At 39.0% G+C, this 24114-nt stretch overlaps 1 protein-coding gene across 2 annotated transcripts in view; it reads right to left on the bottom strand.

Annotated features, from left to right (window-relative positions):
- LOC124150009 overlaps positions 1-24114 on the bottom strand; it is a 359724-nt gene that overhangs the window by 303505 nt on the left and 32105 nt on the right. For both annotated transcript variants that reach the window (XM_048393436.1, XM_046521880.2), the window contains exons 19-26: positions 13803-14047; positions 12586-12678; positions 8898-9311; positions 4840-4916; positions 4655-4718; positions 3349-3555; positions 3068-3179; positions 1795-1900 (exon numbers count right to left, since the gene is read on the bottom strand). In XM_048393436.1, coding sequence (XP_048249393.1) covers positions 1795-1900; positions 3068-3179; positions 3349-3555; positions 4655-4718; positions 4840-4916; positions 8898-9311; positions 12586-12678; positions 13803-14047 — 1318 coding nt within the window. The remainder of the gene's footprint in view (positions 1-1794; positions 1901-3067; positions 3180-3348; positions 3556-4654; positions 4719-4839; positions 4917-8897; positions 9312-12585; positions 12679-13802; positions 14048-24114) is intronic.

The raw sequence follows: 24114 nt of genomic DNA, 5'->3' as shown, positions 1-24114 counted from the left end.
TCTGGTGAATATGGCAGATTATAAATGAGTTCAAGCAACAGTCATGCACTGCAGCCATGGGGACAAGAGGGAAGGACAAGGAGACTTTAGATGTATCCACTGTCGTTTAGTTTCTGGCTGACAGTGGTCAACACGAGACTCATCCATGGTTACAAATTGCTTACAGCATTTCTGATCAGAAATCAGAGTGAGTGAGTGAGTTTGGTTAAATGCCGCTTTTAACAGTATTCGAGTTATATCACGGCATGTCAGCTTAATGTGGGAGGAAAGCTCGAAGTGATGCAGGTCTTAGACGTTTACCACTTCGGTAAAACCCACGAGCACGGGTATGAGCTGACAAACATAGAAACATAATAGGGGCGAACCGGGATTTGAACCCACAATCATAGGTTTCTCGCGTACCAAGGGACGCAACTCTGCACAGCGAATCGCGGCGCCTTAGACGACTGGGCCACCTGTGCCCCTCAGAAATCAGAAGCCTTGGAACCCAATGTGCTGAAACCTTTGTCATGGCCAGAATGTTCTCAACTTTCACATGAGGCATGCCTACTGTATTGGCTATGTGACATGTTTGTTTGTTGCTGAACGCCTCACTCCGCAATATTCCAACTATATGATGGCACTCTATAAATAATGCAGTGATCAAGAGACATCATGAGCATTGATCCGTGCAATTGGGATACCATAACATTCATCAACTAAGCCATCATGCCTGACCACCTGGTCCCGTTAGTAGCCTCTTATGGCAAGCATGGCTTGATGAAGACCAATTCTAACATGGATCTTCATGGGTTGTATGTGCCGTGTGGTGAGTTGAGAATCCTTCATAATCATATGTATTTATCAACATTTTCTTGAGGATTGCAAGGTGTGTTGGCGGGTCTTTTGTGAGCTGTCACTGTGAGAGTGATGGACTGTGAGCACAGAATTTTTAATGAGATCGGATATCCAAGAGTGGACCTGAGATAATAGTTTATATCTACGCAAGAAGAGTACAACGTATATACAGTAAACTGTTGTCTTTTGTTGATAACCTAAGCTACTTTTGTACTGAATTTTAATACAAAAACGTGTGCTCAAATAATAGCAGGTGTTAGGCTGAGTACTCACAAGAAAGAAGTGATGTGCACATCTACTGAGGCATTTGGCATGACATGTGATATTCCTAACAACTGATTTGGATGGGTAGACAGTGAAGAGGACATCTGTTGAAAATCTAAAGATTTTTTAGTGTTCACCAAATTGTATAATAGAGATAGGTTATTCAAATGAATAATATGCTGCCTGATTGTGTATTTGGTTCAAATGCAGCCTCTAAGCATGGAAAGTATTGTACTTTATACATGGACACAGATAAGGGTGTACCCTACAGCCTTAGTAGGTTCAGAAGTTTTCAGCCATACCTCTTAAGTTGGATATCCAGAAATGTCAAGTTACCTCAGCCACATTAGATCATTTTTACATATGATATGGCTGAAGCTATCATTATTTATTAACTTGTTACTCATCAAGAGACTTATCTAACACAAGGTTTAATCTAGTCATCTGACCAACTTCATTTGACTGGTTGATAATGAGGAAGTGTCAATCAACTGATTACACATTTGCTTCATCAATATTTGATAAGATTTTACATTTGAAAAACAATGTCAACCTTTAAATTTGCTCATATGACCTTTCACCTACACATAAAAAACACATCCAGAAGCAAATAATTAACAAGACAGTTAATTGAGGCAGTTGGAAACCAATGGCCTTAAACAGATACACATACAAGAGTAAGTTAATACCAACCTCCACGTGATAGAGAAGTTGTCAGGTTTGATGTTCAGCGTTGACATGGTTCCATCTGGACTACGAAGGTCATCTGACTGATCATTGTTGTAATTTCCACACAAACCTACAAATACGTTTTACATTTTAGCAGCAATTTTCTTTATTCATTTGGTGTGATAGCTGCTCAAAACAGTTCTGTACATTTATTACTGTGCTGTATCTAAAAAATGCAATTTGATGAACCATTCAAAGGTCATCAAACTGGTTGGAAGCAACATGCTTGTTATGTTTTGCTCTCATAAGCTGACCTTGTAAACAATGATATACCGGAAGTAGTTGCATGATACTCATTCCTGAAAGTATTAAATTCAAAATCATATCTTCTCATATGCAATAAAAATTAAATATAGTTATCTAAGTTGTTTATTTATTTATTCTGATATTGTCCCTATATGCACTCATATGCTATTATAGTGTGGTAAAATTTAGCCACCTGTAGCTGTGTCGCCAAGTATTCTCATACCATGGTTCTGCTGCTACAGCTGTGTGTTATTCCCCTCATTGTATTCAGTACCTGTTTGTACATCAGGTTGTCTTATCTTTATACTTTTTCACTACAATAATGGAATACAGAGCTTTACGTCAGGTTGAAGAAAACTATGCCTTCCCATCATATTCTATCTTATCAGATAAACTTGCTACTTTTCCCGTAAATCCGTAGCTCATGGAGACTTGAAATATACAAGGTGTGTATTAGGGTTGCGACGGGTACTCGAGTACCCGATAACGGGTCGGGTAGCCTAGGACTCGAGTCCAATTTTCAGGACTCGAGTACCCTTTCAGGGGAGGTAACTCGTAAGTCACTTCAAAATGGACGACAAAGCGGACAAACGTTCAAATGTTTGGGCGTATTTTGACCTTGATGACACAAAGAAAAAGACCAAAAGTCGTCTCTGTGGCATATGTATCAGCTACGCAGGTAGTTTGACGAGTTCCATGAAAAAGCATCTAAATTTTAAACACAAGAGCATTTACTTTGATATTCTGCGTCACTTGTGGTTTTAGGTAAGCCATGCAGGCATTTAATAAAAAACATAATACCTCAGAATAGATCAATAGATGTTTGATGACCTTTTTTTCGCAAAAGCATTACCAACAAGTGGGACAACATTGAACTACGGGTACTTGAGTCTGGTTCGGGTATTGTCTGCCGGGTACTCGAGTTCAGTCTCGTACCCGGTCGCAACCCTAGTGTGTATAGTTCTTCACACTGTATAACTGTTGGTGGTACCTGTTGTTTTGTCGACATCAGCTGCTGAAGGTCTCAGCCATACATTGAGGAAGTTGTAACCAGGGATGATGCTGATGCCAACTCGTACTTCCATGCCTGTTGGATACTGTATCTGTCATGTGGAAAAACATGATTTCATAGCCGGAGAAATTAGAACTTGTAGTTGTGCATATGAATATTCATCAAGAATGTACATTTGGCATAGTGTGTTATATATATATGTACATTAGTTGGACATAATATTCTCCATTCATCATTCAGGTGCAGGTGCTGAGACTTACTATATACATTCTGCCTTCATCCCTGCTGATGACTTGGAAGCCAGGCGTCATGGCACCATTCCTGAACACCTTCACTGTGACGGGGTAGGAGCTCTCAGTGGGAATGGCACCACCATAGTCAATCACAACCACATCATCCCCTGCTTTTGCAGCTACAGCTACTGTACAGGACATTCGGCCATGGCAGTCTCTCAGGAACACTTGGACCTGATGGCAGGAAAAAATATCTACCAGTGATCCTTCAAGGAGTGATTGAGTTATTAAGTTTTAGTTTCAGCTTATTGTGGGAGAAATTAGTAGTATTCACTACTTTGTGTCAGTTATCAGCAGATCATGACACAGTTAAGAGACATCTAATTTTAATGCACCCATTTCCCAAACCAACTTCAACTGGTAAGGGCATCTGTCATGTAGAAGAAAACTGGGTGACATACAAGATTTTGGTGTATTGACTTTGACAGAGGAAGGTATGACATCCGGAGTTAACATAACATGCACTGTAATAATCATTATAGGACCTTTGACCCCCAAATCATAACTTATTTCGTTGTCAGTTCAACTTGCATTATGTTTCCATATGATCTATCTACATATTGCATTTGATTCCAGACAATACAGATTTGTTCTTGACAATATATGCATATGATACTTGACAAAATCAGTTCTGATGAACAGGGTTTAGATTACTGGCATATTTTGTGATTTCCATTTTATTCACATCCCACATCTTTGCAAAGAGATCTCGAGGAGATATTGATGCCTTATTTTGAAATTTGTTTTTCAATATGAAACCTGGGACTGAATGTATTTATTACTTGCCACAATTTGTGACTGCTGTGTCTAAGACAATCTTTCACATGCATGTTTTGGATATTGACTAAAGAAATAATATAATCATTCTATTAACATGTGAATTTACTGGGACAATTTATGTCAATTTGAAATATGGGGATTTTGATCACGCCAAATATGGCTTTGAGGAAGAAAATCAACATACTAATGCCAATATTTTAGACAATTTGATAAAGAGTGTGTGTAATTGCAGTTTTGAAGTGGATCATGTGTTACATTTACACTGATAGGTCCTTGGTCTCTATGTTTGGACATTGTTTCAGTTATTAACATGTCCAGTACAAAAATATCAGGTGGCAAAATGTACTTGGGAAAACATTAAATATTTGACCATGAAGACAAAATATTTCTTTATGACATTATGCTGAAGTTATGAGGACGCATTAGAATACATGTGAGCTGTATTTGAGAAACAATCCCAATATTTCAGTGATGGCTGAGACTGTGTACTTACAGTGTAGGGCAGGTCTGTGTGCTGGTACAGAACAAATGGGCCGTGGAAATACATGTGGTAGTAGCTGAAACAGTCATGCAGAATGATACAAGGGGAAATGAACTAAACCAGAAGGTAAACATATTCCAAATTATTTGTGTTGTCAACTCTAAATATCTCTTTCAAGAACACCTGAGCATACTTACAAGCCATCCAGTGTCGTAATGTGTGGATCGTTGACAACCATACACAGGGCACCATTGTCTGCATCCAGGATAGAGAGCTGAATCAAGGAGAAATATTTTGTCACTAAAGTCATAAATTAAGTAACAGAAGGATATAGATTCATACTGATCGTTACCAAAGATAGAGAATCACCTGGCAGCAGGAGAAACATTAACTGACAGTCACAGTGAGATCAGTAACAGACAGACAGACACTGATTCAAACAGACACAGTAACATATACACACATACAGAGATAATAACAGACAGACACAGTAACAGACACTAACAGACACAAACATACAGTCACAGACAGACAGAGAGACAGAGATAGTAACAGAAAGATACATACAGAGATAGTAACAGACGCATATAGAGACAGTAACCTACACTAACAGGCAGACACTAACAGACAGTCACAAACATACAGTCATAGACACATACTGAAACACTAACAGGCAGACATTAACAGACAGTCACAAACAGACAGTCACAAACATACAGTCATAGACACATAATGAAACACTAACAGACAGTCACTGACACATACAGACACAGTAACAGACATACACATACAGGCACAAACACATAGTGAAACACTAATAGACAGTCACAGACACAAACATGCAGTAACAGACAGACACAGTAACAGACAGTCACAGACACAAACATGCAGTAACAGACAGACACAGACAGAGTAATAGACAGTCACAGACACAAACATGCAGTAACAGACAGACACAGTAACAGACAGTCACAGACACAAACATGCAGTAACAGACAAACACAGTAACAGACAGTCACAGACACAAACATGCAGTCACAGACAGAGTAATAGACAGTCACAGACACAAACATGCAGTCACAGACAGACACAGACACAGTAATAGACAGTCACAGACACAAACATGCAGTAACAGACAGACATAGACACAGTAATAGACAGTCACAGACACAAACATGCAGTAACAGACAGACACAGTAATAGACAGTCACAGACACAAACATGCAGTCACAGACAGTCACAGTAACAGACAGTCACAGACACAAACATGCAGTAACAGACAGAGTAACAGACAGTCACAGACACAAACATGCAGTAACAGACAGACACAGTAACAGACAGTCACAGACACAAACATGCAGTAACAGACAGACACAGACAGAGTAATAGACAGTCACAGACACAAACATGCAGTAACAGACAGACACAGACACAGTAATAGACAGTCACAGACACAAACATGCAGTAACAGACAGACACAGACACAGTAATAGACAGTCACAGACACAAACATGCAGTAACAGACAGACACAGACACAGTAATAGACAGTCACAGACACAAACATGCAGTAACAGACAGACAGACACAGTAATAGACAGTCACAGACACAAACATGCAGTAACAGACAGACACAGTAATAGACAGTCACATACACAAACATGCAGTAACAGACAGACACAGACACAGTACTAGACAGTCACAGACACAAACATGCAGTCACAGACAGACAGACACAGTAATAGACAGTCACAAACAGAAACATGCAGTCACAGACAGACACAGACACAGTAATAGACAGTCACCGACACAAACATGCAGTAACAGACAGACACAGTAACAGACAGTCACAGACACAAACATGCAGTAACAGACAGACAGACACAGTTACAGACAGTCACAGACACAAACATGCAGTAACAGACAGACACAGACACAGTAATAGACAGTCACAGACACAAACATGCAGTAACAGACAGACACAGACACAGTACTAGACAGTCACAGACACAAACATGCAGTCACAGACAGACACAGACACAGTAATAGACAGTCACAGACAGACACAGACACAGTAATAGACAGTCACAGACACAAACATGCAGTAACAGACAGACACAGTAACAGACAGTCACAGACACAAACATGCAGTAACAGACAGACACAGTAACAGACAGTCACAGACGCAAACATGCAGTAACAGACAGACACAGACACATTAATAGACAGTAACAGACACAAACATGCAGTAACAGACAGACACAGACACAGTAACAGACAGTCACAGACACAAACATGCAGTCACAGACAGACAGAGTAATAGAAAGTCACAGACACAAACATGCAGTAACAGACAGACACAGACACAGTAATAGACAGTCACAGACACAAACATGCAGTAACAGACAGACACAGTAATAGACAGTCACAGACACAAACATGCAGTAACAGACAGACACAGTAATAGACAGTCACAGACACAAACATGCAGTCACAGACAGTCACAGTAACAGACAGTCACAGACACAAACATGCAGTAACAGACAGAGTAACAGACAGTCACAGACACAAACATGCAGTAACAGACAGACACAGTAACAGACAGTCACAGACACAAACATGCAGTAACAGACAGACACAGACAGAGTAATAGACAGTCACAGACACAAACATGCAGTAACAGACAGACACAGACAGAGTAATAGACAGTCACAGACACAAACATGCAGTAACAGACAGACACAGACACAGTAATAGACAGTCACAGACACAAACATGCAGTCACAGACAGACACAGACACAGTAATAGACAGTCACAGACACAAACATGCAGTAACAGACAGACAGACACAGTAATAGACAGTCACAGACAAACATGCAGTAACAGACAGACACAGTAATAGACAGTCACAGACACAAACATGCAGTAACAGACAGACACAGACACAGTACTAGACAGTCACAGACACAAACATGCAGTAACAGACAAACACAGTAACATACAGTCACAGAGACAAACATGCAGTAACAGACAGTCACAAACATAAACATGCAGTAACAGACAGTCACAGAGACAAACATGCAGTAACAGACAGTCACAAACATAAACATGCAGTAACAGACAAACACAGTAACAGGCAGTCACAGAGACATACATGCAGTAACAGACAGACGCAGACGCAGACGCAGTAACAGACAGACGCAGAGACAAACATGCAGTAACAGACAGTCACAAACATAAACATGCAGTAACAGACAGACACAGTAATAGACAGTCACAGAGACATACATGCAGTAACAGACAGACGCAGACGCAGTAACAGACAGACGCAGAGACAAACATGCAGTAACAGACAGTCACAAACATAAACATGCAGTAACAGACAAACACAGTAATAGACAGTCACAGAGACATACATGCAGTTACAGACAGACGCAGACGCAGTAACAGACAGACACAGAGACAAACATGCAGTAACAGACAGTCACAAACATAAACATGCAGTAACAGACAAACACAGTAACAGGCAGTCACAGAGACATACATGCAGTAACAGACAGTCACAAACATAAACATGCAGTATCAGACAAACACAGTAACAGGCAGTCACAGAGACATACATGCAGTAACAGACAGTCACAAACATTAACATGCAGTAACAGACAAACACAGTAACAGGCAGTCACAGAGACATACATGCAGTAACAGACAGTCACATACATAAACATGCAGTATCAGACAAACACAGTAACAGGCAGTCACAGAGACATACATGCAGTTACAGACAGACGCAGACGCAGTAACAGACAGACGCAGAGACAAACATGCAGTAACAGACAGTCACAAACATAAACATGCAGTATCAGACAAACACAGTAACAGGCAGTCACAGAGACATACATGCAGTAACAGACAGTCACAAACATAAACATGCAGTAACAGACAAACACAGTAACAGGCAGTCACAGAGACATACATGCAGTAACAGACAATCACAAACATAAACATGCTGTAACAGACAAACACAGTAACAGGCAGTCACAGAGACATACATGCAGTAACAGACAGTCACAAACATAAACATGCAGTAACAGACAAACACAGTAACAGGCAGTCACAGAGACATACATGCAGTAACAGACAGTCACAAACATAAACATGCAGTAACAGACAAACACAGTAACAGGCAGTCACAGAGACATACATGCAGTAACAGACAGACGCAGACGCAGTAACAGACAGACAGAGCGACTGACCTGGGACTGGAGCAGCTGGGATGTTTGCTCCACCACAGAGCTAACCAGGTAGGAAGACATTACTGTCAGAGTTCTGTTGTGGTCATTGTCATATTTGCTGTCAATTGTTGCCCGCACATTCAGTGAGTATTCTTTCTGCCAGTTATCTCCCCTGATCATAAGCCCACAAAGCGCTTGCTCCTCCTGATCGGAGAAGAGTCGGAATGCCATCTGGGGTATGAATTCACCAGTCAGACACTGGACTTCTGTATCATTATCAACTGATATGTCATAGCTGATGTGAATTTCACACTTATCAGTGTCATTAAAGGACATACCACGACACAGTACATATGGTGGAGCAGTAGCCTTTATTTGAATGGTCTCCCCTGGCTTTCCTTCAATCAAGGTCATTTCCTCAAGAGCATTTTCCATCTGAAAGATAAAATAAATTCATGCAAAACCACCATGTTAATCTTCAACTTTTGTTTTCATTTATCAATCAACAAATGAAAAGTAAATTAACCTTGCTTGCATCTGATATCACAAAATAGTCTTCTCATTACAACAACCTTCCAAACCCAAATGGCAATTTATAAGTATATTAGTTTTGTACAACTGAGAACCTCTGATTATGACAATCAGTTCATCCTACACACAACAGAGCTCTCCACAACCTCCTTTAACAAATACAAGGGCTGGTCAAAGAGTTCTAAGCCTAACAAAAAAAAAAAACAATTGTGAAAGTGTTTTTAATTTTATTTTTCAACATAATCTCCCTGCTTTTCAATACACTTCTCATATCGATAGTGTGGATGGGTATTGGAGGTTTAAAGTGCATCACAATATTTTGCAATACAAGGCTGTATTGCATTACGTATCACGATATATTGTATACTCAACAACAAAAGTTCTTTAGACACCAATATTTTAGTGTATTTTTCAAACAAGTAAAGTTTGCTTTTGAATATTGTAGTACATGTATGGAATCAAGTCACAAAAACGCAACTGCTACAGAAAAGCATACATTCCATGCAAAAGACCCATGCATTTCACTACCCAAGAATGGGTATAAAAACATGTGCGTTAATGGGATTCAATATGCATTGTTTAGCATCGTGCTGACAACAACCACTCAGAAAAACAACAAAATTCCGCAATTATTCAACATTACGAAATGCCACGCCTGTCCGAAAATGAGCGTCTGCAAGCCATTGGTATGCTTGAAGCAGGATCGAGTCAATGTGATGTTGCAAGACAATTTAACGTCCACAGAAACGCCATTTGGTGTTTATGGCAATGTTGGCAACAGACGAATGCAGTCAGAGACCATCCTCAGAGTGGCAGGCCACGCGTAACCAATAATCTACAAGACAACTTGATTCAAACAACACACCTACAAAATCGATTCCAGCCAGCAACGTAGACCTTTCTTAAAAGACTTCTCTATACATGAAATATCATTACTTTTCTCTACATATCTATCAATGCTTGTCTAGTGCCACACAAGCTCTTATCCAAGCCTGAAGTAGGTAGTGTGTCAAAGACATAATGGTAGGGAGCTGAAGTCACAATCATCATAAGTCACAGCTGACTCCCTGATGACAATTGCTCTGGGTATGAAAGAACATTGAAACGTTGAAAAATAAGGTTGTAAGAGAGGCAGTACATCATCAACCACAAGAAACAATGCTCGGTTCACCTCACATTGTTTTTATGCAAATACCTTTACATACCAACGATCATCCTCTATATCTCCAAGGTTAACATTATGGATAACCTACACAAACCCCTGGACCCATGCCGAGATATAGAGGACCACCAATGATATAATTGACTCTTACTGCAGAGACTCTTCTTTAAAGTTACATGAACCCAAATTCAATCCTGTGCACATAAAATATTTTACAGACTTTACAAAGATGCACCTATATTTAGAGTTAGTTTCTTTTCAAAGTCACGACCGACATTCAATCCCTCAGCAGTAATTGCAGAACAATTTAGAATACAATATATACTGAGTCAAATTAAAAACTTCACATTTTTAAAAGTAATCCCATATATGATATACAACGGAAAAATGTATCAGAGAAGGTAATTTTTAATCATTAATGTCCAAAGAAGGTTTTTAATTAACAATGGTAACCATAATTTGTTCCAAGCACCTATGGTATTCGGTAAGAACATCAACAGTTTAAATCATAAGTCCCAAGCACGAGAATCTGATGGCATACAAGTGCAGTAGCGTGTATGGCCACCATGTGCATTGACAACTGCCACACAACGCCTCCGCATGGACCTTGTGATGCTTGTGACCACATGATTGGGAAGACGACGCCATTGTTGCTGCAAAATGGTGCCAAGATCTTGCAAATTCTGTAGTTGGTTCTGGAGAGTGCGCAGACTTCTGCCAAAAGCATCCCAGACGTGTTTGATGAGATTGAGGTCGGGAGACCTTGACGGCCAGTCCATGACGTTGACTCCCACATTCTGAAGGAAATTCCTTGTCAAAATTGCTGTGTTGGATCTGGCATTGTTGTGTTGGAAGATCAAACCGGGTCCATGTGCTGCCATAAAAGGCAGAAGTTCTGGTGCCAGTATCTGGTCGCGGAAAGCAGCAGCGTTGAGGTTGCCATGGATGACAAGAAGCCTGGAACGTGCATTGCCACAGAAAGCACCCCACACCATGACACTTCCACCTCGAAATCTGTCAACTTTCTGTACACAACACTGGGCGTAACGTTCATGATGGCGCCTCCACACCCTTGCCCTACTATCAGCAAATCGAAGATTAAATCGGGATTCATCACAGAAGACGACTTGATTCCAATTCCTCTGAGTCCATCGTAAGTGTCGCTGTGCCCACAATTGACGTTGACGTCTGTGTAATTGAGTCAGAATCGGCCCGCAGTATGGCTGTCATGCTTGAAGGTGAGCAATTCTCAGACGGTTTCGAACAGTTTGCGCACTCAGTCTACCCCTAAAAAGTTCATTTCTGGTTGATGTAGCCGTCAAAAATCGGTTACGGAGGTGATGTAAGACAATCTGACGATCCTCTGCATGTGACGTCACACGTGGTCGACCTGTCCGAGGGCGATCAGCGGTGGTACCCGTTTGCTGTAGACGCGTCTGTAAATCATAAACAGTCCGTCGACTACAACCCCCTTGCGACTTCAGCTACGGACGTTCCCGTCTACAACATGCCGATGGCACGTTCACATTGCACATTTGAAAGGCGTGGCATGACAAATGACCGTAAAGACTTTTGTTTTCTTGTGTTTTTCTTTTTTTGTTAATGACTGCTAACAAGTATGGCTGAAAACATGTGCGGTATTATGGCCACGTGACCAGTTGCACGTGAAAAAACACTTTTGCCACTATAGTGTTGTGCACATGATTTTGATCCATTCACCTGCACAAAAACTGGTGTTATCTGAAGACAGTACGTGGCCATTACTGTTTAAATACACAATAAGGGCCCACAATGATAACTGGTCAAAATGTTAAAATTTTATGATTGTGAAGTTTTTAATTTGGTTCAGTATATATATATATATATATATATATATTGCCAACGACTGGGTTTGCTTGAAGAGTGTTTTACAGATGGACGGATGACACACTTCTATCTGTTACTAAGTGTTGGGAGCGCTATTTGGGAGTAGTCAAATCATTGTTATTGATATTTGGGAAAATAGCAATACATTACCTTAATTTCTGCTGTGTACACATCTGAAACTGACAGCAGACCCCTTGTGTTCTCACAGTCGTCAGCATAGCAAGCACTCAGTGCAGCTGTAATCTGACAACACGGGTAGGAGAGTTCTCACATTCCTAACAGTTATTGTTTTGTTTGTAATAAGTTAGAACACTGTTCTTATTTCTTGTATATGTTAATGACATTGCAGATGAGTTTGATAGTATGACAAGACTCTTAGCTGATAATAAAGCGTTAAATGAACAGATACTAAATCTTTACTTAATGAAAGTAGATAATAGGACAAAATCCTGGCTTGAAGTGTTTATCAGACAACATGCATGGTTGAACTGAAACAAAAGCTAAACAAATTAATTAGGAAGCAGCAAGTACTAATCACAGGACTCCCATGCTACTCAAGACAAAAAATAGTATTTTTTTAATCATGACTTGAGACTTTAGCATCGTGAAGATCTAGATGCAAACTCTGTTTCATCTATAAATATACAACATAATTTGTCCAAACTCTCTCTGTTAATTATAACCTGATAACATGGTATCAACTCTATCTGATAACCTCTGTTGTAATGTAAAAGTGCCTGTCACTAGACTTAAACATTCACAAAATGCTTTCTTTTCAACAGCTGTCTAAATGAGGAATAATTCTCGATTTTAACAAGGTGTTAAAGAACATGTTCAAGGAGCGTCATCCTACAACCCATTTGGTACAATGCAGAAGATAAAACAACTTGCACACTCAATTGAGGTTCATTAATTCAGCTAAACAATGATCTGGTAGTGACAAATCAAGCTGCCATTGTTTTTGCAGTCTGTCAAAATATCCACCACAACTTTTTACAATGCAAACGTTGGAAAGGTCAAAATTATTGAGAAAATAACTAAAAAACATTGTGAACAATGTTATTCCTCTGGATTTGAACCTCGTGTTTCAACTTGTACAGCAGTACATAGAGTGGTAGACTGTGCTATACACTATATTGTACACGTACATATCCTATCTGTCCCTTCCCTCCTGTGTCTATTTCTGTCAACATTGTTAATCATGTGATACATACTTTGTAAACTCTATGGAGAAGGCTTACTAAGTTGTTACAACCTGTGACCATCAGTTTTACTTTGTAATTAACGTATGTTGAAACCAAGTCAGTACTCATGAACGTAATAAGCCTGGGATAAAGAAAACTTAAAGATGTCTTGGTGCAACATACGGTTGTTCCATCCTTGACTTTGTTAGCAAGCTCATCATCCAGGAAGTCGTCAGTGATGTCAGTCCTCGGTGTGCTCTCATATGCCCACTGACCATCCACTCGCCACAAAACATTATAGTGGACAATGCGGTCAGTGACATTCACTTTTGTGAAGTTACACATGAATGTATCATTACCAGGCCCTTTGAAACTGGCTACGATCTCAATGCTGCCCACACTCACACTCTCACGATCTGATGGGGAACCTGAAATTAGTGAAATAGCACAATAATTTAAGTCTCAGAAACGTAATAACATAATTTTAGTACACTGATGTTATCTCAAACATGATTATCTTAGGCCACACGGTTAATGGTCAATAGATCTTGTACAATCTCGGGAAGGTTAAAATAAAAAATAAAAATATTGTGTCAGATGTGTTTCTGATATTTCTTATTGCAATTTATTAGCACTTTGTTGATCAGTTAAACAGAGACAAGTAGATCTTTTCCTAATCTGCTGCTATATGTTTACTATGTTATCAGTACAGCCACACAGTTTTGTCAGGAAAGGTTGGTTCTCAATTTTAGTTGTGCTAATCATGGCCAATATGTACACTGTACATATGATCAGCCAGAGGATATGTACACTATACATATGTTCAGCCAGAGGCTATGCACACTATACATATGTTCAGCCAGAGGCTATGCACACTATACATATGTTCAGCCAGAGACTACCGGTATGTACACTATACATATGTTCATCAAAACACTATGTACACTATACCTATGTTCAGCCAGAGGCTATGCACACTATACATATGTTCAGCCAGAGGCTATGTACACTATACATATGTTCAGCCAGACACTATGTACACTATACCTATGTTCAGCCAGAGGCTATGCACACTATACATATGTTCAGCCAGAGGATATGTACACTATACATATGTTCAGCCAGAGACTATGTACACTATACATATGTTCAACCAGACACTATGTACACTATACCTATGTTCAGCCAGAGGCTATGCACACTATACATATGTTCAGCCAGAGGCTATGTACACTATACATATGTTCAGCCAGAGGCTATGTACACTATACATATGTTCAGCCAGAGGCTATGTACACTATACATATGTTCAGCCAGAGGATATGTACACTATACATATGTTCAGCCAGAGGATATGTACACTATACATATGTTCAGCCAGAGGATATGTACACTATACATATGTTCAGCCAGAGGATATGTACACTATACATACGTTCAGCCAGTGGCTATGTACACTATACATATGTTCAGTCAGAGGCTATGTACACTATACATATGTTCATCAAGACACTATGTACACTATACATATGTTCAGCCAGACACTATGTACACTATACATATGTTCAGCCAGACACTATGTACACTATACATATGTTCATCAAGACACTATGTACACTATACATATGTTCATCCAGACACTATGTACACTATACATATGTTCATCCAGAGGCTATGTACACTATACATATGTTCAGCCAGAGACTATGTACACTATACATATGTTCAGCCAGACACTATGTACACTATACATATGTTCATCAAGACACTATGTACACTATACATATGTTCAGCCAGACACTATGTACACTATACATATGTTCAGCCAGACACTATGTACACTATACATATGTTCATCCAGAGACTATGTACACTATACATATGTTCAGCCAGAGGCTATGTACACTATACATATGTTCAACCAGACACTATGTACACTATACCTATGTTCAGCCAGAGGCTATGCACACTATACATATGTTCAGCCAGAGGATATGTACACTATACATATGTTCAGCCAGAGACTATGTACACTATACATATGTTCAACCAGACACTATGTACACTATACCTATGTTCAGCCAGAGGCTATGCACACTATACATATGTTCAGCCAGAGGCTATGTACACTATACATATGTTCAGCCAGAGGCTATGTACACTATACATATGTTCAGCCAGAGGCTATGTACACTATACATATGTTCAGCCAGAGGATATGTACACTATACATATGTTCAGCCAGAGGATATGTACACTATACATATGTTCAGCCAGAGGCTATGTACACTATACATATGTTCAGCCAGAGGCTATGTACACTATACATATGTTCAGCCAGAGGCTATGTACACTATACATATGTTCAGCCAGAGGATATGTACACTATACATATGTTCAGCCAGAGGATATGTACACTATACATATGTTCAGCCAGAGGATATGTACACTATACATATGTTCAGCCAGAGGATATGTACACTATACATACGTTCAGCCAGTGGCTATGTACACTATACATATGTTCAGTCAGAGGCTATGTACACTATACATATGTTCATCAAGACACTATGTACACTATACATATGTTCAGCCAGACACTATGTACACTATACATATGTTCAGCCAGACACTATGTACACTATACATATGTTCATCAAGACACTATGTACACTATACATATGTTCATCCAGACACTATGTACACTATACATATGTTCAGCCAGACACTATGTACACTATACATATGTTCATCCAGAGGCTATGTACACTATACATATGTTCAGCCAGAGACTATGTACACTATACATATGTTCAGCCAGACACTATGTACACTATACATATGTTCATCAAGACACTATGTACACTATACATATGTTCAGCCAGACACTATGTACACTATACATATGTTCAGCCAGACACTATGTACACTATACATATGTTCATCCAGAGACTATGTACACTATACATATGTTCAGCCAGAGGCTATGTACACTATACATATGTTCAACCAGACACTATGTACACTATACCTATGTTCAGCCAGAGGCTATGCACACTATACATATGTTCAGCCAGAGGATATGTACACTATACATATGTTCAGCCAGAGACTATGTACACTATACATATGTTCAACCAGACACTATGTACACTATACCTATGTTCAGCCAGAGGCTATGCACACTATACATATGTTCAGCCAGAGGCTATGTACACTATACATATGTTCAGCCAGAGGCTATGTACACTATACATATGTTCAGCCAGAGGCTATGTACACTATACATATGTTCAGCCAGAGGATATGTACACTATACATATGTTCAGCCAGAGGATATGTACACTATACATATGTTCAGCCAGAGGATATGTACACTATACATACGTTCAGCCAGTGGCTATGTACACTATACATATGCTCAGTCAGAGGCTATGTACACTATACATATGTTCATCAAGACACTATGTACACTATACATATGTTCAGCCAGACACTATATATGTACACTATACATATGTTCAGCCAGACACTATGTACACTATACATATGTTCATCAAGACACTATGTACACTATACATATGTTCAGCCAGACACTATGTACACTATACATATGTTCAGCCAGACACTATGTACACTATACATATGTTCATCCAGAGGCTATGTACACTATACAAATGTTCATCCAGAGGCTATGTACACTATACATATGTTCAGCCAGACACTATGTACACTATACATATGTTCATCCAGAGACTATGTACACTATACATGTGTTCATCCAGAGACTATGTACACTATACATGTGTTCATCCAGAGACTATGTACATTATACATATGTTCAGCCAGAGACTACCGGTATGTACACTATACATATGTTCATCAAAACACTATGTACACTATACCTATGTTCAGCCAGAGGCTATGCACACTATACATATGTTCAGCCAGAGGCTATGTACACTATACATATGTTCAGCCAGACACTATGTACACTATACCTATGTTCAGCCAGAGGCTATGCACACTATACATATGTTCAGCCAGAGGATATGTACACTATACATATGTTCAGCCAGAGACTATGTACACTATACATATGTTCAACCAGACACTATGTACACTATACATATGTTCAGCCAGAGGCTATGCACACTATACATATGTTCAGCCAGAGGCTATGTACACTATACATATGTTCAGCCAGAGGCTATGTACACTATACATATGTTCAGCCAGAGGCTATGTACACTATACATATGTTCAGCCAGAGGATATGTACACTATACATATGTTCAGCCAGAGGATATGTACACTATACATATGTTCAGCCAGAGGATATGTACACTATACATATGTTCAGCCAGAGGATATGTACACTATACATACGTTCAGTCAGAGGCTATGTACACTATACATATGTTCATCAAGACACTATGTACACTATACATATGTTCAGCCAGACACTATGTACACTATACATATGTTCAGCCAGAGGCTATGTACACTATACATATGTTCAGCCAGAGGATATGTACACTATACATATGTTCAGCCAGAGGATATGTACACTATACATATGTTCAGCCAGAGGATATGTACACTATACATATGTTCAGCCAGAGGATATGTACACTATACATACGTTCAGCCAGTGGCTATGTACACTATACATATGTTCAGTCAGAGGCTATGTACACTATACATATGTTCATCAAGACACTATGTACACTATACATATGTTCAGCCAGACACTATGTACACTATACATATGTTCAGCCAGACACTATGTACACTATACATATGTTCATCAAGACACTATGTACACTATACATATGTTCATCCAGACACTATGTACACTATACATATGTTCAGCCAGACACTATGTACACTATACATATGTTCATCCAGAGGCTATGTACACTATACATATGTTCAGCCAGAGACTATGTACACTATACATATGTTCAGCCAGACACTATGTACACTATACATATGTTCATCAAGACACTATGTACACTATACATATGTTCAGCCAGACACTATGTACACTATACATATGTTCAGCCAGACACTATGTACACTATACATATGTTCATCCAGAGACTATGTACACTATACATATGTTCAGCCAGAGGCTATGTACACTATACATATGTTCAACCAGACACTATGTACACTATACCTATGTTCAGCCAGAGGCTATGCACACTATACATATGTTCAGCCAGAGGATATGTACACTATACATATGTTCAGCCAGAGACTATGTACACTATACATATGTTCAACCAGACACTATGTACACTATACCTATGTTCAGCCAGAGGCTATGCACACTATACATATGTTCAGCCAGAGGCTATGTACACTATACATATGTTCAGCCAGAGGCTATGTACACTATACATATGTTCAGCCAGAGGCTATGTACACTATACATATGTTCAGCCAGAGGATATGTACACTATACATATGTTCAGCCAGAGGATATGTACACTATACATATGTTCAGCCAGAGGCTATGTACACTATACATATGTTCAGCCAGAGGCTATGTACACTATACATATGTTCAGCCAGAGGCTATGTACACTATACATATGTTCAGCCAGAGGATATGTACACTATACATATGTTCAGCCAGAGGATATGTACACTATACATATGTTCAGCCAGAGGATATGTACACTATACATATGTTCAGCCAGAGGATATGTACACTATACATACGTTCAGCCAGTGGCTATGTACACTATACATATGTTCAGTCAGAGGCTATGTACACTATACATATGTTCATCAAGACACTATGTACACTATACATATGTTCAGCCAGACACTATGTACACTATACATATGTTCAGCCAGACACTATGTACACTATACATATGTTCATCAAGACACTATGTACACTATACATATGTTCATCCAGACACTATGTACACTATACATATGTTCAGCCAGACACTATGTACACTATACATATGTTCATCCAGAGGCTATGTACACTATACATATGTTCAGCCAGAGACTATGTACACTATACATATGTTCAGCCAGACACTATGTACACTATACATATGTTCATCAAGACACTATGTACACTATACATATGTTCAGCCAGACACTATGTACACTATACATATGTTCAGCCAGACACTATGTACACTATACATATGTTCATCCAGAGACTATGTACACTATACATATGTTCAGCCAGAGGCTATGTACACTATACATATGTTCAACCAGACACTATGTACACTATACCTATGTTCAGCCAGAGGCTATGCACACTATACATATGTTCAGCCAGAGGATATGTACACTATACATATGTTCAGCCAGAGACTATGTACACTATACATATGTTCAACCAGACACTATGTACACTATACCTATGTTCAGCCAGAGGCTATGCACACTATACATATGTTCAGCCAGAGGCTATGTACACTATACATATGTTCAGCCAGAGGCTATGTACACTATACATATGTTCAGCCAGAGGCTATGTACACTATACATATGTTCAGCCAGAGGATATGTACACTATACATATGTTCAGCCAGAGGATATGTACACTATACATATGTTCAGCCAGAGGATATGTACACTATACATACGTTCAGCCAGTGGCTATGTACACTATACATATGTTCAGTCAGAGGCTATGTACACTATACATATGTTCATCAAGACACTATGTACACTATACATATGTTCAGCCAGACACTATGTACACTATACATATGTTCAGCCAGACACTATGTACACTATACATATGCTCATCAAGACACTATGTACACTATACATATGTTCAGCCAGACACTATGTACACTATACATATGTTCATCCAGACACTATGTACACTATACATATGTTCATCCAGAGGCTATGTACACTATACAAATGTTCATCCAGAGGCTATGTACACTATACATATGTTCAGCCAGACACTATGTACACTATACATATGTTCATCCAGAGACTATGTACACTATACATGTGTTCATCCAGAGACTATGTACACTATACATGTGTTCATCCAGAGACTATGTACATTATACATATGTTCAGCCAGAGACTACCGGTATGTACACTATACATATGTTCATCAAAACACTATGTACACTATACCTATGTTCAGCCAGAGGCTATGCACACTATACATATGTTCAGCCAGAGGCTATGTACACTATACATATGTTCAGCCAGACACTATGTACACTATACCTATGTTCAGCCAGAGGCTATGCACACTATACATATGTTCAGCCAGAGGATATGTACACTATACATATGTTCAGCCAGAGACTATGTACACTATACATATGTTCAACCAGACACTATGTACACTATACATATGTTCAGCCAGAGGCTATGCACACTATACATATGTTCAGCCAGAGGCTATGTACACTATACATATGTTCAGCCAGAGGCTATGTACACTATACATATGTTCAGCCAGAGGCTATGTACACTATACATATGTTCAGCCAGAGGATATGTACACTATACATATGTTCAGCCAGAGGATATGTACACTATACATATGTTCAGCCAGAGGATATGTACACTATACATATGTTCAGCCAGAGGATATGTACACTATACATACGTTCAGCCAGTGGCTATGTACACTATACATATGTTCAGTCAGAGGCTATGTACACTATACATATGTTCATCAAGACACTATGTACACTATACATATGTTCAGCCAGACACTATGTACACTATACATATGTTCAGCCAGACACTATGTACACTATACATATGTTCATCAAGACACTATGTACACTTTACATATGTTCATCCAGACACTATGTACACTATACATATGTTCAGCCAGACACTATGTACACTATAAATATGTTCATCCAGAGGCTATGTACACTATACATATGTTCAGCCAGAGACTATGTACACTATACATATGTTCAGCCAGACACTATGTACACTATACATATGTTCATCAAGACACTATGTACACTATACATATGTTCAGCCAGACACTATGTACACTATACATATGTTCAGCCAGACACTATGTACACTATACATATGTTCATCCAGAGACTATGTACACTATACATATGTTCAGCCAGAGGCTATGTACACTATACATATGTTCAACCAGACACTATGTACACTATACCTATGTTCAGCCAGAGGCTATGCACACTATACATATGTTCAGCCAGAGGATATGTACACTATACATATATTCAGCCAGAGACTATGTACACTATACATATGTTCAACCAGACACTATGTACACTATACCTATGTTCAGCCAGAGGCTATGCACACTATACATATGTTCAGCCAGAGGCTATGTACACTATACATATGTTCAGCCAGAGGCTATGTACACTATACATATGTTCAGCCAGAGGCTATGTACACTATACATATGTTCAGCCAGAGGATATGTACACTATACATATGGTCAGCCAGAGGATATGTACACTATACATATGTTCAGCCAGAGGATATGTACACTATACATACGTTCAGCCAGTGGCTATGTACACTATACATATGTTCAGTCAGAGGCTATGTACACTATACATATGTTCATCAAGACACTATGTACACTATACATATGTTCAGCCAGACACTATGTACACTATACATATGTTCAGCCAGACACTATGTACACTATACATATGTTCATCAAGACACTATGTACACTATACATATGTTCAGCCAGACACTATGTACACTATACATATGTTCAGCCAGACACTATGTACACTATACATATGTTCATCCAGAGGCTATGTACACTATACAAATGTTCATCCAGAGGCTATGTACACTATACATATGTTCAGCCAGACACTATGTACACTATACATATGTTCATCCAGAGACTATGTACACTATACATGTGTTCATCCAGAGACTATGTACACTATACATATGTTCATCAAGACACTATGTACATTACACATATGTTCATCCAGAGGCTATGTACACTATACATATGTTCAGCCAGACACTATGTACACTATACATATGTTCATCAAGACACTATGAACACTATACATATGTTCAGCCAGAGACTATGTACACTATACATATGTTCAGCCAGACACTATGTACACTATACATATGTTCATCAAGACACTATGAACACTATACATGTGTTCAGCCAGACACTATGTACACTATACATGTGTTCAGCCAGACACTATGTACACTATACATATGTTCATCAAGACACTATGTACACTATACATATGTTCAGCCAGAGACTATGTACACTATACAAATGTTCATCCAGAGGCTATGTACACTATACATATGTTCAGCCAGACACTATGTACACTATACATATGTTCATCCAGAGGCTATGTACACTATACATGTGTTCAGCCAGAGACTATGTACACTATACATATGTTCATCAAGACACTATGTACACTATACATATGTTCATCCAGAGGCTATGTACACTATACATATGTTCAGCCAGAGGATATGTACACTATACATATGTTCAGCCAGACGCTATGTACACTATACATATGTTCAGCCAGACACTATGTACACTATACATATGTTCAGCCAGACACTATGTACACTATACATATGTTCATCAAGACACTATGTACACTATACATATGTTCAGCCAGAGACTATGTACACTATACATATGTTCATCAAGACACTATGTACACTATACATATGTTCAGCCAGAGACTATGTACACTATACAAATGTTCATCCAGAGGCTATGTACACTATACATATGTTCAGCCAGACACTATGTACACTATACATATGTTCATCCAGAGGCTATGTACACTATACATATGTTCATCAAGGCACTATGTACACTATACATATGTTCATCAAGACACTATGTACACTATACATATGTTCAGCCAGAGACTATGTACACTATACATATGTTCATCCAGACACTATGTACACTATACATGTGTTCAGCCAGAGACTATGTACACTATACATATGTTCAGCCAGAGACTATGTACACTATACATGTGTTCAGCCAGACACTATGTACACTAAACATATGTTCATCCAGAGGCTATGTACACTATACATATGTTCATCCAGACACTATGTACACTATACATATGTTCATCAAGACACTATGTACACTATACATATGTTCATCCAGAGACTATGTACACTATACATGTGTTCATCCAGAGGCTATGTACACTATACATATGTTCATCCAGACACTATGTACACTATACATATGTTCATCAAGACACTATGTACACTATACATATGTTCATCCAGAGACTATGTACACTATACATGTGTTCATCCAGAGGCTATGTACACTATACATATGTTCATCCAGACACTATGTACACTATACATATGTTCATCCAGACACTATGTACACTATACATATGTTCATCAAGGCACTATGTACACTATACATATGTTCATCCAGACACTATGTACACTATACATGTGTTCATCCAGAGACTATGTA

This window comes from Haliotis rufescens, unplaced genomic scaffold, assembly GCF_023055435.1.
Source record: "Haliotis rufescens isolate VD_foot unplaced genomic scaffold, xgHalRufe1.0.p SCAF_12, whole genome shotgun sequence".
NCBI lineage: Eukaryota > Metazoa > Mollusca > Gastropoda > Lepetellida > Haliotidae > Haliotis > Haliotis rufescens.
This window is presented reverse-complemented; position numbering and strand designations above follow the sequence as displayed.